The 15,938-nt window shown below is 37.8% G+C and overlaps 2 protein-coding genes across 5 annotated transcripts in view; one reads left to right on the top strand and one right to left on the bottom strand.

Moving 5' to 3' along the window:
• Window positions 1–1,055: 1,055 nt before the first annotated feature.
• LOC144663473 (ATP synthase F(0) complex subunit g, mitochondrial-like) lies at window positions 1,056–4,221 on the bottom strand. The gene is made up of 2 exons (XM_078524433.1): window positions 4,090–4,221; window positions 1,056–1,458 (listed from the first exon to the last, which is right to left on the bottom strand). Exons 1-2 carry the CDS (start codon window positions 4,172–4,174, stop codon window positions 1,199–1,201), a joined length of 345 nt encoding a protein of 114 aa, XP_078380559.1. The 5' UTR covers window positions 4,175–4,221; the 3' UTR covers window positions 1,056–1,198.
• A 44-nt stretch (window positions 4,222–4,265) lies between these two features.
• The window catches only part of LOC144663454 (rRNA 2'-O-methyltransferase fibrillarin-like), a 56,609-nt gene continuing 44,936 nt past the window's right edge, over window positions 4,266–15,938 (top strand). The window contains exons 1-10 of one of the 4 annotated variants that reach the window (XM_078524415.1): window positions 4,266–4,293; window positions 4,377–4,433; window positions 7,084–7,185; window positions 8,347–8,412; window positions 10,290–10,384; window positions 11,147–11,323; window positions 12,041–12,173; window positions 12,796–12,908; window positions 13,998–14,143; window positions 14,761–14,972. In XM_078524415.1, coding sequence (XP_078380541.1) covers window positions 4,281–4,293; window positions 4,377–4,433; window positions 7,084–7,185; window positions 8,347–8,412; window positions 10,290–10,384; window positions 11,147–11,323; window positions 12,041–12,173; window positions 12,796–12,908; window positions 13,998–14,143; window positions 14,761–14,788 — 930 coding nt within the window. In that variant the 5' untranslated portion in view covers window positions 4,266–4,280 and the 3' untranslated portion in view covers window positions 14,789–14,972. Of the gene's footprint in view, window positions 4,294–4,376; window positions 4,434–7,083; window positions 7,186–8,343; window positions 8,413–10,289; window positions 10,385–11,146; window positions 11,324–12,040; window positions 12,174–12,795; window positions 12,909–13,997; window positions 14,144–14,760; window positions 14,973–15,938 lie in introns of those variants that run through there. The other 3 variants (XM_078524413.1, XM_078524414.1, XM_078524412.1) reach the window with 3 other exon arrangements.

Here is a 15,938-nt window from a genome sequence, read left to right as displayed (position 1 = left end):
GAGCCCTGGGGACGAGATTGTTCCCGGGAGATTGTCCTATTGATGTACCTGTACCTCAAATGTCACAATTAATAAAAAAAAGTTCCTCCAGCTCACAGTTGAATGCTTAAAATATACCTCTGTGAATAAACACTTGTAGTATATGATATTCAATTGCCGTAAATGTGACACTAAATAAAAGAAAGAAACAGCTTGTTGACAGTTTTACTTTTTCCAGTTGCCACAATTCAATCCATCCAGCTGGTAAAAATAAAAGCACTTCCTCCCATATTGTAACTTAGCTTCTCATTTTCCTGGCTTTACTGTTATTATTTTAGAGGTTTCGTAACTAGAAAGGCGTAGACATGAAAACGCAGATGGTTTTTTTGAAGGATGGGGTGGGGTGGGGGAGGTTTGGTCTGAAGGAGGCTTTGTCATCAGTTCTTTGTCATTACATGACAAGTCAGGGAAAGCAATCATTCCATCTAATACTGCAACAAATGAACTGTAGACAGCAAGTACAGATAATTTACATTTTGCTCACTATCCTGTTCTCTATTATCACTGGCTGGCTGTAAAGTTCCAAAAATAAGCTCTGAGCTTATATCTGCTCAACGGCCCTTTCATTTCGACATGTTTTGGGGGAGGGCTTATATTCAGTCGTGGAGGGAGGGTGGGTGTGCTAATTTTCAGCTTCTCCCTTAAACTTTGGCAGATGACAACTTTGGCCTTGATAATTCTTGCTATCATGCTCAACCTCATTCAATAAGTTCTATGTTAATGTCAGGCTGACCTGTAGTTAAATGTCAGGAAAAAAACTGTCATGGATATGCTGGTTGACACTCGAAACTCTAAGGGAAAATTACAAGTGGGGGTTATTGTGGGTAGATTGAAAAAGGTTTGAGCTGGCAGGAGGTTACCGGTAAGTTGATAAGGGGTTCATAAGTTAGACACTTGTATGGTTTAGTTTAACGAGACCTTATTGAATCTTTTTGAAGATGAAACCTTGATATCCATTTTACCTAGCTAAACCAGGTTTAAAAGTTTACTTGAGGCAAAAAAAAGAGAGACTCCTGCAATCTCAAAATCAGTTCCTTTATTCGTCTGGTCAGGATACTGAAAAACCACAATCCATTTTTTTTACACAAACATCAAAGACTTTCCGACACACTCAGTAAAGAAATATCCAATGAAACAATCGGTACATCTTGACAGTTCATCAAACATTGTAACCAATCAAGCTTCTTCTTCCTATGACTTCCCCGACATAAAACCAGAAAGCAATCTCCACGGCAACCAGAGTATTGACTGTAGCTTCCTTCACGGTGACGTCAAGGAACTTGCCTTTGAGAGCAGCATCTTTCAGACCAAGAAAGCTCTTCTTGATGGCAGGCCACTCTGACATCTTTGGTGGAAGCATCTCAACCTTGGCATTATTCCAGAAACCTACTACATGGGGCTGGGCTTTCTTGGCTGCACCTGGGATGGAAATGAGATTTAAATAGGCAATTTGATGTGGCATGACAGTGCTCGACACTAACGCTAGTACACTAGCCCAGGACTAGTAAAATTTCATGCTTGGCTAGTAAAAGTACTCTCCTACTAGCCCATAGACTAGTAAGATTCATGGAAAAATAAATCAACTACAACTTTATAACTTGGGAAGTTTTTCTCCCAGAAACCTTCATCAGGATCTAGTTTCCATAGCTTGAGTAATTTAAACCACATCGCATACGGATTTATATCGTACGATCAACTCGCAAACCTGACACCATCTTGGAAAAGACCCTCTGTCCTCGCTTCCATGACACCCAAAAGGGACCTGGGAGAGAGCCATAATAAGTCGGCCATCTTGGGGTTTTTGCGCGAGCGACCGCGCGAGCATGATTTCAAGATTTTGTAAGCTTTTGTAACACTTTACCTACAAGAAAAACGTCCTTTAAGGGCCGATAATCGTGAGCCAGATTTACATTGTTCACCAGAGGACCACACACAGCATGAAGAGAAAAAGAAGTGTGATCCACGGTCAAGAAATTCTCAACCGAGTTGGATGATAGCATCGTTGCTGCGTCTCAGTGAAGGAAAGATGTACTTGTGTGGACTCAAACAAATATAGTGCTAAGAGATTAGCTGATTCAAACTTGGCTGTTTTTATTTTTTTAAAAGGGGGGGGGGCGGGGGTGGGGCTAGTGACTTGTCCTTGTGGGCTAGTGATTATTTGTACCTACTAGCCAATTGCCTAGTATCCAAAAAAGTTAGTGTCGAGCACTGCATGATGTGGCATCCTTCATTTTTTCTTTTCCTCGTGCTAATAAAGGTAATAATTGTTATTCAAATTCCACTGTGATTTTAAATGATGAAATCATGCAAGTGTCTTATTCTATGAATGAATGTACTATCTTAGAACCGTAATTAAAATTAATTTAGTCAATTAGTATTTATGTAAACTCAACACATTAGCCATTTGAGCTAATTGCCTAAAAATCCCCAATTGCTTGAGGATAAATATAGTCTCAGTATCAGTTTCAATTATTGCCCTATTCTCCCAGAGGAGACTTAGCGAGTTAGGATTCAGTAATCCGTTTCAATTTCTGTTAAAATAAGTGAGCTCAATGTATCATGTTTGCTGTATGGGAAGTATCTGAAAGCAAGATTTTGATGAGTGAATACTGTAGATAGATAGATAGATGCTTTATTTAAACTAAATTGCAACCCGAGGGTTGAATAATATAGTTTTTTACAAAAAAATTACAATGGTTAAAAGGTACTAATAGTGTACTTTAATGGATAGTCTTTTCTAAGATGCGTAGGGGGAAAACAGTGAGAAATAATTGTGGGAGGGCAAAGATCAGCAGAAGAGGAAATGATAGGAAACAGAATTTTTTAGGTGGAAAAGTGGACTGAGGAAAAAGGAAGTCAGGGTACCGTAATGATTCAATTTAGCGCCTGGGGCGCTTATTTACTTTTGGCACCTCAAGGGAGGGCGCTTATTCGAGACAGGGCGCTTATTCGGGACAGGGCGCTTATTTAATTTTTTGAGAAACAACCAAATGTTCAAAACAAAACTTTAATAAATATTAAAATTACTAACAATGACAGAAACTGTAACAGTAATAAATTGTTGAAAGTTCAATTACTTTTAAAAGAATTGTTCATTTTAGCGTTAAATATATACATGTACAGTACGGTGAATGTTCATAAGTCTACCCATTTGACGTCAATGACTTCAGTAGGGGCAGTTATTCACAACAGGGGCGCTTTTTAGGATAGGGGCGCTTATAAGAATGAGGGCGCTTATAAGAATGGGGGCGCTTATTGGAATAGGGGCGCTTATTGACAAAAACGCATTCGAAGGGGGGTGCTTATTCGGAAGGGGGTGCTTATTGGAAGGAGGGCAATAAATCGAATCATTACGGTACATGATTTTATCAGGAGGGAGGTTTAAAGAAATGGGCTAAAAGGGACATCTGACCCTCTGCTTCACCCACCCCCCCCCCCCAACTCCCACAGTGCAGAGTTTTGTAAAATTTGTCTGAAATGCCTTAGTACCTATACAAGTGTAAACTTTTGATAATTGAGAGGAAAAAATCATCGATCATTTTCCTTGATCATTAATTTCAAAGGCAAAGTTAGATTTCTAATCCGTTTCAAAAAAAAGGAAAAAAAGGCAAACTCCAACCAAATCTGAGAACAAAAATCCCCGGAACTACGAAGACAACGATATTGACTTAACTGAGCATTTAACAAGTTTTAAAACCGTGACAAATGCCACAAATATTGAGCTGAAATTTAGAGCAGCGAAATCAAACTACATTTCATACGGCTCTTTTGTTTTACATCCTATGTTATATGTTTGTTTTTGCTTCTCTAACTATCGTTTTCCCCTTTAAAAAAGCTGTCAGTGTTCTGGTTATGGCTGCATTAAATAACGTTCCGGATTCTATCAGAAAGATATTCATAATCTTGTGTTACTAGTGCGTCTAATATTTGATGGCCCACTGCATTTCATCATCACACTAAAGGACATTACTTGCAAAATACGGCACGAAAAGAAAACTGACCGTAACAGGCAGACTACAAAAGAAACAAATTATCATTCTAGTTTCTTACCAAGTGCTTGAAATGACAATCTAGTGGCCAAACGAGGCGTTGCAGTCGCAATCTTCTGTCCAAAATTGACCAACTTCTGCGCCATTTTGGATCTTCACCGGCGAAGAGTACCCAAGATGCAGTGCAAACTTGGTCATGCGCAGTAGCGTAGTATACACCACGTGCGTTAGTTGTGGTACTAAAAGTTTTCGATGGGAAGACCAGGCGAGTATTCTGTATTTTCTTTGCTTATTTGCTGTCCTCTGAATACGATGGAATATTTTTTTAATTCAAAGCAATATTTTCAGGTTTTTCTCCGCGTGGTGGCCGAGGAGGAGGTGGCGGTAGAGGTGGAGGAGGACGAGGTTTGTAAACATATGAATCTTGTTTACTGCACGATTTTGCAATTAGAAGGTCTTCGATTTTGATTTTGAAGAATTGTTTCTAATTTTCTGCTACATCGCGGGTAGATATTACCAGTCAGAATTTCAATTTTTGATCTGCATACTGTGATCCATAGTTTAGGTCTACAAAAGATCACAAAAGACGAGTAGGAATCGAGTAGAACAACTTGCTTCAGTTTTTGTAGCTTCATGTAGATAGCTGATTTATTACATCTACTCACAATCCTTTCGTTTGTTGTTGTAACTTTGGAATAAACATCTGTCACTGATTAGATCTATAAACTTACTTTAAGAAATTATCAAATATTATTCCTTTCTTATCATCTAAAGCTTTGTTATATTGTTTATTAGCATATCTCAGTGACTGACTGTTGGAAAACTTGCAATCATTTTGGCTAAACAGGAACCTACTTTTGATCAGTCACTGTCGGTTTCTAACAACTACAGTATAATAAGAACAAGACGCTAGCAGAGCGTTCACTCCGGCCCTGGAAGTGACATAGGGGTGGCGGATTAGGGAGGGGATTGGGTACGTATCGGAACTCCCGGGTATAAGAGGCTAAAATAAAACATAAAATACAATAGCAAAGATATCGTTGACGTCACCTATTGTTATTAATGTGCCAACCAAAGACCTATTGGCTAGTGAAACGAAGAGTTCTTTTGTTTAACTTGTTGGACATTTATCGAACATTTAAATAACAAAGACAATTTTTGTAAACAAATATAGCCTGTTCCAGGCGTTCGGTTAGTTGGGAAGCGCGAAAAACGGCGAGCGAAAAAAAAAAAATAAGGGGAGGGGGGCTCTCGCTCTTTCTTGCGCCGCTTCCCAACTAACCGAACGCCTGGAACAGGCTAAAACAAATATCTTCCCTATAAAGAATAAAGAAAAGCTGCCTAGATTAAAACTAGGAATATAGACGTGGTTTTACAGTGTGAAGACTTAAATGCAAACAAATAAACAAAATGACCATTAAACTTAGACAAAACTGTGGAACCCCGATATATAAACTATGTACCAAGGGACTGGCGAAACCATATCGTTATATCGGGGAATCGTTAAACGTCTTAAACCGGGATTTCGTTCCACTGTAGTAAGGACTCGCTAGTGAAGACCTTGTCAAACTATGAAACCATCTCAATGTGGTACTTCTTGGTGCAGAAAAGCGTTTTTCGGGAGTTATTTACGAAACACGGAAGCGTTGCGTGACCACCAAATAGCGGCTGCGAAGGAGACTGGAATATTGTTTACACAACTCTAAAACTACATGGTTCTTCCAAAAACTCAGTGAATTGGTAATACTTTCCACGCTCTTCATTTACTTAACTATTAGTGAAACTACTTGTTTGCATTTTTCTGGAGTACTGGAGTAATTTTTTAAATCTTTTATAAAACACAAAACTAAAGTCTGGTCGCCGTTGAAAGATGATCAGATAACACCGCGTCTGTCTCGAAACAAAGATCGATGACCCTTCAAAACCTAAAATACCGAACTGAAGATGGACAAATGAAAGAAACTTGAAAGAAACGTTATTTTTAGATTAATTTTCATAGAAGATGAAGCAAAAAAATGTATTCAAAAGGTCTCAAAAGCGTCAATTTTAAAACTCGTGAAACAACCCTTTCACGCTTAATTAAATTTATTCACGCAAAAGCATTTCCTGTACTGTAGCGGACGGCTTTTGCATTATAATTTTTTACTTGACTACTTTTACTGGTCCTTCTAAAAATGTCATCTAAAATTCAAACAATAATATACATAACATTTGCTTTCTGAAGTCTCGAGAAGCCGCAGAAAGTCCTTGATCAAGTCCATGATTTGTATTCAAAACACAATGATAATATTTACGTCGCGACACAGTCTTCGCGGCCCCGAAGGAAAGATGGATTTCTTCACACTACCAAGGTTTTAGCAATCTGTACTTGCCCCAGAGAGGGAAGTTTACGTGTTTAGCATAACAAACAAGACCTTGAAAGTTTGTAATCTGTTCCGTGGCACAAAAGACTCCGCATCAATGACTTCACTTGCAATGGCGACTTTTCGAATTTCCCTGTCGAGGTCAAGCAGATGGTACGCAAAGCACAATGGGATTATGTCACTCGATTGCGCAATTTTGCAGATTTGTGACTACAAAGAAATCAAGCCCATTTTACTACTCCTGGCCTCCAGCCGGAGTAATTAGGGCTTTTCCCCTTGCAAGAGACACCAGGCCCTGGTTGTTCAGAGGATGGATGACGCTGTCCCGGGGGGGGGGGACTCCCATATGTGGCCTATATAGGTATGTGCCGCCTGATAGGGTATGTGTCTTGCCGTGCGCGGTTAGCCATTATTTGGGTCGTCACGGAACGCTTCTCTTCCCCTTGAATAGGGTGTCATTTTTCGGTTTTGGGCCTTAAAAAGGGTATCAATTTTCGCTTTCTTTATCCTTAAATAGGGTCAGGGTTTAAGAACCTTGGCGGCACACCCCTATCCGAAATTTATGGGAGTACCCCCCCCCCTTTTACCATAATAGCTTTTCTTTGTAAAGAGTCATAATTATTGTTAAGGTATGGCACAGATTCAATTATATTTATATACATAAAAATTCATTGCTTCTTTAACACACACAGGAGGTTTTGGTGGCCGCGGTGGTGGCAGAGGTGGAGGGTTTGGAAGAGGAGGAGGCCGCGGTGGTGGACGTGGAGGGTTTGGAGGAGGAAGAGGAGGCCGAGGTCAGATATCATAATTTGTACACAACCTACAGCTGAGCTAAAAACTAGTTTTACTTGTTATTATGTGTAATTCTGCTAAGAAAAACCTGTGAACTGTGGTCTCTTCTGGACCAACTAAATTGTTAGAAGCCCAGGGTTTTCTTTTCTCCAGGACAGGGAATTTTTGCTGCTTGTGGCCATTTCATTTTTCTGTTTCTTAATTGTTACCTAATGGTTGGGCACTGGAGTTAAAGAATTATTGCAGTGAAATGCCAACTCTGAAATTCAATATCCAATTAATGATTGCCTTTTTTGCTGCCCTCAATCATAATTATAGCAACAGCCAACGGACCATGAAAAACAAAAACAATCAAAATGGATTGCAATCTTCCAATCACAACTGACGCATGTGACCTTTTGCTTTTGATCGACCTGAAAGAAGTAATCTTTGTTTCCTGAGAGGTCTCCTAAGATGATTGATTTGTATATCACTAAAAACCATGATAATGTCATGAGACCTGTATTAGTACACATTAAGCTTTTCTTTGTCTTTCTATAAGCCTGAACATACTGTACACAATATAAGTGTACACAGTCTCATGATAGAGCAGATAATTATATCTTACGCCATGGAGGTAACTGTGTTTGATGATGTTTGTTAATAAAATTATGTATCTTGTAATGAACAACAACAACAACCATTTTATTTTGCCAAATTAAATAGAAGATAAATTACAGCATAATATAAATTAACTAGAATAGGCAAAAAAACTACTCAGAATAGAAATAAACTAAACGAGCTGAGTAGTTAAAAAAAATTTAATTGCTTTGACAAGGTTGTACATAAAAGAAGACAAAAGTAAAATAAGACAAGTACTAAGTAATTAAGTACCATGCAGAAAAGAAAAAAAAATATAAAATGAAAAAATAAATAAATAAGTACAATGTAACTAAGTATGTATAAGTGATAATTTAATTTAGAAAAGTAGGGAAAAAAGGGAACATGGGGAAAAAAAAAAGAAAAACAGTACCAGTTAATGTTTGAACTAAAATTTGTTAATATTAGTTTAATATGAGCAAAAAGAAAATTAAAATACTAAGCCAGCATTAACCATAAGTACTTAAATAACGCTTTTTCATAGTATTGCTAATGACAAGCATGATTTGTTTTGTGTAAAGGAGGAGGAGGAGGACGCGGTGGTTTCAGAGGTGGAGCTAAAGTAACCATTGAGCCACACAGACATGAAGGCAAGTACAGCAGTCACTTCAATCAACTGCTCATTATCTTCTAACTTTAACCCTTTCACCATTCTATTTCCAGTACACAAAACCCCCCGAACGGCGAATTTCTAGCTATGTCAAACTTTCCGTCTAAAATAGCATGATTAGATTTTTTTAAACAAGGTTTGTGCACTTCAAATAGGCTTTTGTATTACAAAAATTACAACACAAGCAAGAAAATCCAAGACAAAAACATCGTGATAAATTAGAACATTTATTTCATTCAAAAAAGAGCCGAAAATTAATGGAAAGTTTGTACAACTCTTACCGCATTGTTCAACCGCACGGAAAACGTGACTGTAGAAAACGGTAGGACAGTTTGAGTCCATACGGCTTTGATCTTGGCATCAGAGGTTCGAAGAGGTCTTCAATAACTCGAACCATTCACCATTGACAAATTGTGAAAATAATTCCTTCCAAGTTTTAAAACTGGCCTCAAAATTCTAACTCTTAGAAAGATCGTCTTCTTAGTCAATCAAAATATGGCGGAAAATGTTGATTCGCGCGTCTTCACTTCATGTTTTTATCGAGTTCTTTTCCTTCACTTCACGATTCAAAGACGCCATTTTGAAGTCTGACCATGTGCTTTCAATTTACAATATATTAGACCCCCCTCTAGGAGCCTAGTTCCTAGGTCTCTGATCTCAAATCTTAAGCGGTCAAATTCCCGGAAAAGCGGTTTAGTACGTTCCAGTGGGAAAACCGAATCCCGGTTTTCCGGTTTAGTGCGGTGAAAGGGTTAAAGAGCTATGTGGCAGTATTTAAAGTTAATTTTCTGATTACTTTCAAACTACGGTAATAGTTTTCTAAACAACGGTGTAATAAAAGCCCAAAATTAACAAGGTTGATTTCAACTGACCAAGATTAAGACAGATTATAAACAACAAACTGGAATGCTTTCACAATGCATTGTTCATGACATAATGTATGTACAGGTAGCTCCATTCAGTATCATGATGGCAAATTCTAGGTACTTCCATTGAAACCAGCCAGTATGCTACAGTTAAAACCAGGGCTGGGTTGTTTGAAAGCCGATTAGCACTAACCCAGGATTAAAAGTTGATTGAGGGTTCAATTTCTCTTGAATCAAAGTGTTTTATAGACCCTATGCAAAAATGGTTGTCATTCATTTCTGTTGTTTGGTCAAGTTTCTTAAAATGCTTGTTGTGGCACTTAAATATGCCTGAAATATTATGCTATTCTGAGAAGTTTCAGTGTTTTGGGTTAAATGGCTGCAAAGTTATGACTCATTCAAATTTAAGAGATTTGTATGGAAAAAGTCAACCTGGCCTGCCTAGCCTCGCTTTCATGTTTTTGGTAATATAAATGTCCCTGTAACTTCCCATTAGATGAAAGTATAGCCTTGAAACTTTATACACTGATTTACTTTGACTTCATCTTTAAGTTAAAGTAATTTATTTTTGTTGACAAATTATTCTTCTGGGAGCCGAAAATTAACAGCCGCCATATTTGCATAGGGTCTATTGCTTATGTTCTGTGGAGTTTGAGATTTGGTAATGTCAAAACTCGAAGACAGAATATACATGTAAACAGAAAAACCTCACTGAAAGTTGAAAAACTGAAATAAAAAATCACGCTACTCCTGGATTAGTTTACCGGAAATTGTGCTTTGGACAACCCGGCCTAGCTAGTTGTTCAACTATTCCTCTGAATTATGTAGTGTCAATAAAAAGTACTAAAACAGACTGCTTATGTATTGTTTTTTGCCAATTTACTTTTTTATCTGTATCTGTACCAGAAAGTAGGCCAATAACATGTCACATAGTTACATGTAATTTTCACAGTTCTGTGTTTTATGCCTATTTTTCTTGGCTCTCCTTTAGGAGTATTCATTGCTCGTGGCAAGGAAGATGCGCTAGTGACAAAGAACATGGTTTCTGGAGAATCTGTTTATGGAGAAAAAAGAATATCAGTTGATGTAAGTACTCGTCCATTATTTTGTTGATCCCTGTTTTGTTCAAGAATAGTTATTTCTACAAGAGTTTTACAGTATATGTTACGGTGTTGCAGTTAATTTTTTCTAACAAGTTGATTTGTTTAATTTTAAATAGTAGTCTTAGGGTACATGGGTTGGAGTTTTTTTTAAAAATAAAATAGTGGTTCACCTAACCTTTTCTCAAAGTGGATAAGGGGTTGGACAGCAAATCCAGAGGTTGAGAGTTCAAATCCAGTGTAGGTTAGAAAAAGAAAAAAAAAGATGATAATACTTAGGGGAGGGGGATAATAGCAGATAGTAGGGGAGGTGGTGGGGGGAGGGGGTTATGAGACATCAAGGGGAGGGGAGGTGTTTTACTTTTTCTACTTATTAACCAAGAAAAAACTGGTGAATAGCAAAGTGTAGGTTTTGTATGACGAGAGCAATTTATTGGGTGGATAGCATTATCTACCCTTTGAACATCTGGGCCCTGGGTATCAAGAGAGGTAGTGTTTCCTAAAAACAAAATGTCAGCCCGACGTTAACAAGTTTTAGGCCACTTCTTTCCAACCAGTCTTTACCCAAACCATGTTTTAACAATTTTTCAGGACTTGTAAAGTACATTTTAGCAAGGCCAGGCCACTTAATAAGTGCATTTACAATTCATACCAACACCTTCACAGGATTTTCAAGTTGCACTAAATCTTGGTGATACAGTGTGTACTGCCCTTTTAATGAAAAGACATTTTTGTGTTGTTTCTGTAGGGTGCCACTGAAGGTGACAAGATTGAATACAGAGTGTGGAATCCATTTCGATCCAAGCTTGCCGCTGCGATTCTTGGAGGAATTGACAAAATTCACATACAGCCGGGTTCCAAAGTGTTATACCTTGGTGCTGCATCAGGCACAACCGTTTCTCATGTTTCAGATGTTGTTGGCCCTGTAAGTATTACACAGGCCTTTTGTGTGTCAAAAGAGAATAATTTACAGTTGTACATGTATTTACCTTTAATGACAAAATTAAGGACGAGTTTGAGTCAGGCTATTTACATTTCATTTTAGGGTTTCAAGGGCTACCATTTCCTCCTTGTTCTTCAAATATTCTTTATACGCACATTGCAATTTTACCCTTGCACAGTCACCCATTACCATACCAAAAATACCAAATTGTACCAAGGAAAAACTGAACCACAACATTCCCCACCACATGTACATGTACTGTACATAACTTTTTTCTGTGATTTGTTTCATGTTCCCATGGCTGTTTGCAATGCCATATTAAAAGTTAATTGATTGAGGTTGAAAAGTGGCAGGGCTCGAGACTAACTGTAGCCAACTTGCCAAAGACTACTAAAATTTAGGTTTTGGCTACCAGGTTTAGAATTTCTACTAGCCATTTGGCTTGTGAAAAACTCGGAAAAGTCAACTGTTCTTGATAGAAATCAATATACCTGACTAGTGAAAAATTACTTTTGGCTAGTAAAATCTGACATGTCACTAGCCAGTAAACCAGTGAGTTAAAAAGTTAGTCTCAAGCCCTGAGTGGAGATGCCTTTTTGCACCCCTTTACATGTATGTTGTTGTAAGTTATTATACATCATGCGAATATAAGTTCTTCAAACTTATTGTTCCTTTTGTAATTTGTTTTTCACATTTTAGGATGGTCTTGTATATGCAGTTGAATTTTCTCACAGATCTGGACGTGATCTTATTAACGTAGCTAAAAAAAGAACAAATGTCATTCCAATCATTGAAGATGCCAGACATCCTCACAAATATAGAATGCTTGTTGGTGAGTCAATCTTTATAAAGTTGCTATTTGTTCAAGCTTCGCCCAACATCCTACTAATCCTTTCCCAGTAACCTCTAGCCCTCTAAGGGTTCGTATGGGTCATGGAAAACCTGAAAAGTCATGGAATTTTAGAATTTCATTTTTCAGGCCTGGAAAGTCATTGAATTTAAGTGTGAGTTGTGGAAAGTCATGGAAAATGGTATTGATTGTACAAAATAAATTAGGCGGGTCATTTTTTGTGAAGAAAAGGGTAAAAGCATACCCGAAATCAAGATAATTTTTGTAAATTTCCAAAAAAAGGTCAAATTTAGGTCATCGAAAAGGTCATGGAAAGTCATGGAATTTCAAAAGCTCAAAAGAGTATGAACCCTGCTCTATGCTACTAGGACATTGAATTCCATAAAGCTATGATTATAATTGTTGCTACCCTGCCCTCATCATAATCTGTCCTCTTTTTCTCTTTGTTGAGAATATACATGTACGGCCATGAATCTTCCTCCAAGTTGTTCTGTTTCTGGCTGCAGTCTCTGTTTCTCTCCAGGTTTTTAATTGTAGCTGCATGCTTATCTTGCCTTGGTGTGTACAAGAACTAATAAATTCTTACTTACTTATTCTCTTCTAGGAATGGTAGATACTATCTTTGCTGATGTGGCTCAGCCTGATCAGGCTCGTATCGTTGCTATAAATGCTCACAACTTCCTCAAAAATGGAGGACATTTTGTCATATCTATAAAAGTATGTGCGAGCTGGGTGTATGTAACAGTCAGAGTATGATGGTTGGGCTGATTAAGATTTTCATTGTGTGTGTCAGGACTTCTGACAGTGACCTGACTACTTAACCCTCCAAGTTTATTTTTTTCCTTAGTGGCCATTTGGCCACCAACTACTCAAGTTTTGGTCGCCAGTGAACAATTTTAGTCACCAAATTAAGCTGATGCTTTCAATCCTTCCTCTTAATTTTAGTCGCCAGGCTGGCGACCTTGGTTCAAATTTAGTCGCCAGCTGCAAAATTTTAGTCGTCATGGCGACTAAAATGGTCTTAACTTGGAGGGTTGCTACTGTACCCCATTGTATTTGCACGTGTAAAGATGTTCTGTTAAATTTTTTAAAGACTTCTCAAAACTAATCTGAAGGTGCCTTGCAATTTTCTGAATACTGAAGTTACAGTGGTATCCTGATTACTCAAACGTCTGAGAAATGAAATTGGTTTAAGAAATGCGAGGTAAAATTACAGTTTGACTAAGTATAGCAAATCCAAGGAAATTGACTTTTGGTTTCAGTTATCGGTAAGAAATCCAGGGTTCAAGAAATCAAGATTCCACTGTTTTCCCCCATATAGATTTCAGCGAAAGACAACGCCATCCTTACAAGGACTTTCCCCTTCAAATACAAGTACACACAAGCATGATTTAATAAGACTACCGTAAACACCCGCAGATAAGCTGCATGCTGAATTAAGCAACTCAAATTTCGGAAAAAAAGTTTTTTCAAAGAAAATGTTAGGTGGCACCTTTTTCAAACGTTCCTGCAGATAAGCCGCGCCCTCAATGTCAAGCGAAGATTTTGGGGAAAAAGGTGCGTCTTATCTGCGGGCGTTTACAGTAATCCTTTTCTGGTCATATTTCTGTGGTAAACATGGCAGGTTTATTTGAGGTTTGCAATGTGAATTGGTTTGAAAACATTTTGGACCAGAAGGCTTGTGACTTGCACATGATGTGTGAGACTTGGCTGGTATACCTTTTTTATTTCGTCAAAAAAAAAAAAAAAAGAACTGTAAGTAACAGCTAAGTCTTACTGTAGCTCATCTTTAAACCTTGTTGTTAGGCAAACTGCATCGATTCAACAGCAGAACCTGCTGCAGTATTTGCAGGAGAAGTGAAAAAGATGCAAGCTGAGAAAATGAAACCTCAGGAACAGTTAACCTTGGAGCCATATGAGAGAGATCACGCTGTAGTGGTTGGAATTTACAGGTGAGATTACTAAAACAAGCTAGGAAAAAAGTTGGATTAAAAATGGACTTCCCATGGGGTCGTCACAAAGAGCAAGGCAGCTATGTCTGCTGTCCATTCCGGTTAGCCTTAACCCTGGTTTTCATGTCGGGGAAAATTCCCCGATGATCAGGGATTTTACTGTTTCTCGACCGTCCCAGATTTTGCTGACTTATGAAAACTCAAAATCGTAAATACTCCCGATCGTCTGTAATTTTCAGGGACAAATCTGGAGAATCAGGAGTGTTTCTTTCATCTGGGATTTTGCCGACATATGAAAACTACTCTTGTTAGCCTAAATAGCGCCGGCAACTCACATATTATTTTCAGTCACCTCAAGAAAAACTTAAGCTGTAAAAAAAAAACAAGTTTCTGTTGTGACTGAATGCACTGTACAATTAAAGAACTACACCTGGATGCAGATGGAATGTCTGGCCAGGGACAGGGGGGATTGGAGGAGTTTTGTCAGTAGCCTACATGTCTGCTCTGTATGCTCTGAAACTGAGAAGAAAGGCATCAGATTGGATTGGTTCTCTAATGATTGAGTGCAGGCGACTTGTAAAACAAATAGCAATTTTTGTATTTGCTTTTTTTTACAGACCTCCACCAAAGAAGGACAAGCAGTAATACTGTTTTCATTTATGTAGGATTTTATTGTAACTTATCTCGCATTTTGAAATAAAAAGTGATTTGTGTATTTTTTGGAGATCAAACAAACCTTGCATATGTGCCAAATATTTTCAAGGAAACAGGTTCTTGTGACCTTTCCAGCCTATGCAATAACAGTGTTTTATAAGTACTTTTATACCATGCCATAGAAAATACAGCCAATCAGAATACAGGAAAGCCGTTGTATATTCGACGGTATTCAACCCAACCTTCCCATAGTGCGCTGCGACTGTATTCTCGACGAAATTTAGTAAGCGTATTTTCTATGGCATGGTATAAAATAGTTAGACAACACTTTCTCATGGTATACTATGGAATATCCCACTTGTCACTTGTATTTTCTTGGCATACACACTCGCCTAAAGGCTCGTGTGTATACCGAGAAAATACAAGTGACTCGTGGGATATTCCATAGTATACCACTCGAAAGCGTTGCATAACTAGTATTTATTTCATAAAAAAATGTTATTTCTCCCTGTCTGTTTCAATGATATTCAGTAAGTTTAGGGTAATCTTTGTTTACAGTATTTAGTCATGTAATATTTTAGTGTAAATCTGTTTTTTATCCTGTAATCAAGCAAGCGTAGTTTATTGAAGGAAGATGTTACATTTTGTACTCACAAAGTTTCGCAGAGAATCTGCATTTTTTAACTATCTGGTACATGTAGAATACTACTACATGTAGAGTGAGGTTTATAACAATAATGTACACTATACAGGGATTTAAAAATCAGCCACATTTTTCAATGGTCTACACTCTTACAGACTACATGAATGACGTCATAAACGGTTTTAATCTCAACTTGGACCCATGGGAGCCATTTATGGCATTATGCAATGGCCTGCAAGTCAAGGTTCGTACGGGTCAGGGAAAACCTGGAAAGTCATGGAATTTTAGAATTTAATTTTCCATGCCTGGAAAGTCATGGTATTAAAGTGTTGGTCATGGGAAGTCATGGAAAATGGTATTAGGGATTATTATTATTTTTTGTGAAGAAAAGGGTAAAAACGTACCCGAAATCAAGATAGTTTTTAAAAATTTCCAAGAAAAACGAACCCTGCAAGTGTAGGCCATAGGAAAAAATGTGGGCGATTTGTTTTTTTTTTT

Source organism: Oculina patagonica, chromosome 8, assembly GCF_052425735.1.
Source record: "Oculina patagonica isolate OP01 chromosome 8, crgOcupat, whole genome shotgun sequence".
Taxonomy (NCBI): domain Eukaryota; kingdom Metazoa; phylum Cnidaria; class Anthozoa; order Scleractinia; family Oculinidae; genus Oculina; species Oculina patagonica.
The sequence above is the reverse complement of the archived record's forward strand: the minus strand, read 5'-3'. Positions and strand labels throughout refer to the sequence as shown.

Bases quoted from the DNA above. Each gene is read 5' to 3' on its own strand.
- LOC144663473 (XM_078524433.1), bottom strand. From the start codon at position 4,174: ATGGCGCAGAAGTTGGTCAATTTTGGACAGAAGATTGCGACTGCAACG. The intron at 1,459-4,089 runs GTAAGAAACTAG...TTTCCATCCCAG, and splicing joins ATTGTCATTTCAAGCACTTG to GTGCAGCCAAGAAAGCCCAG.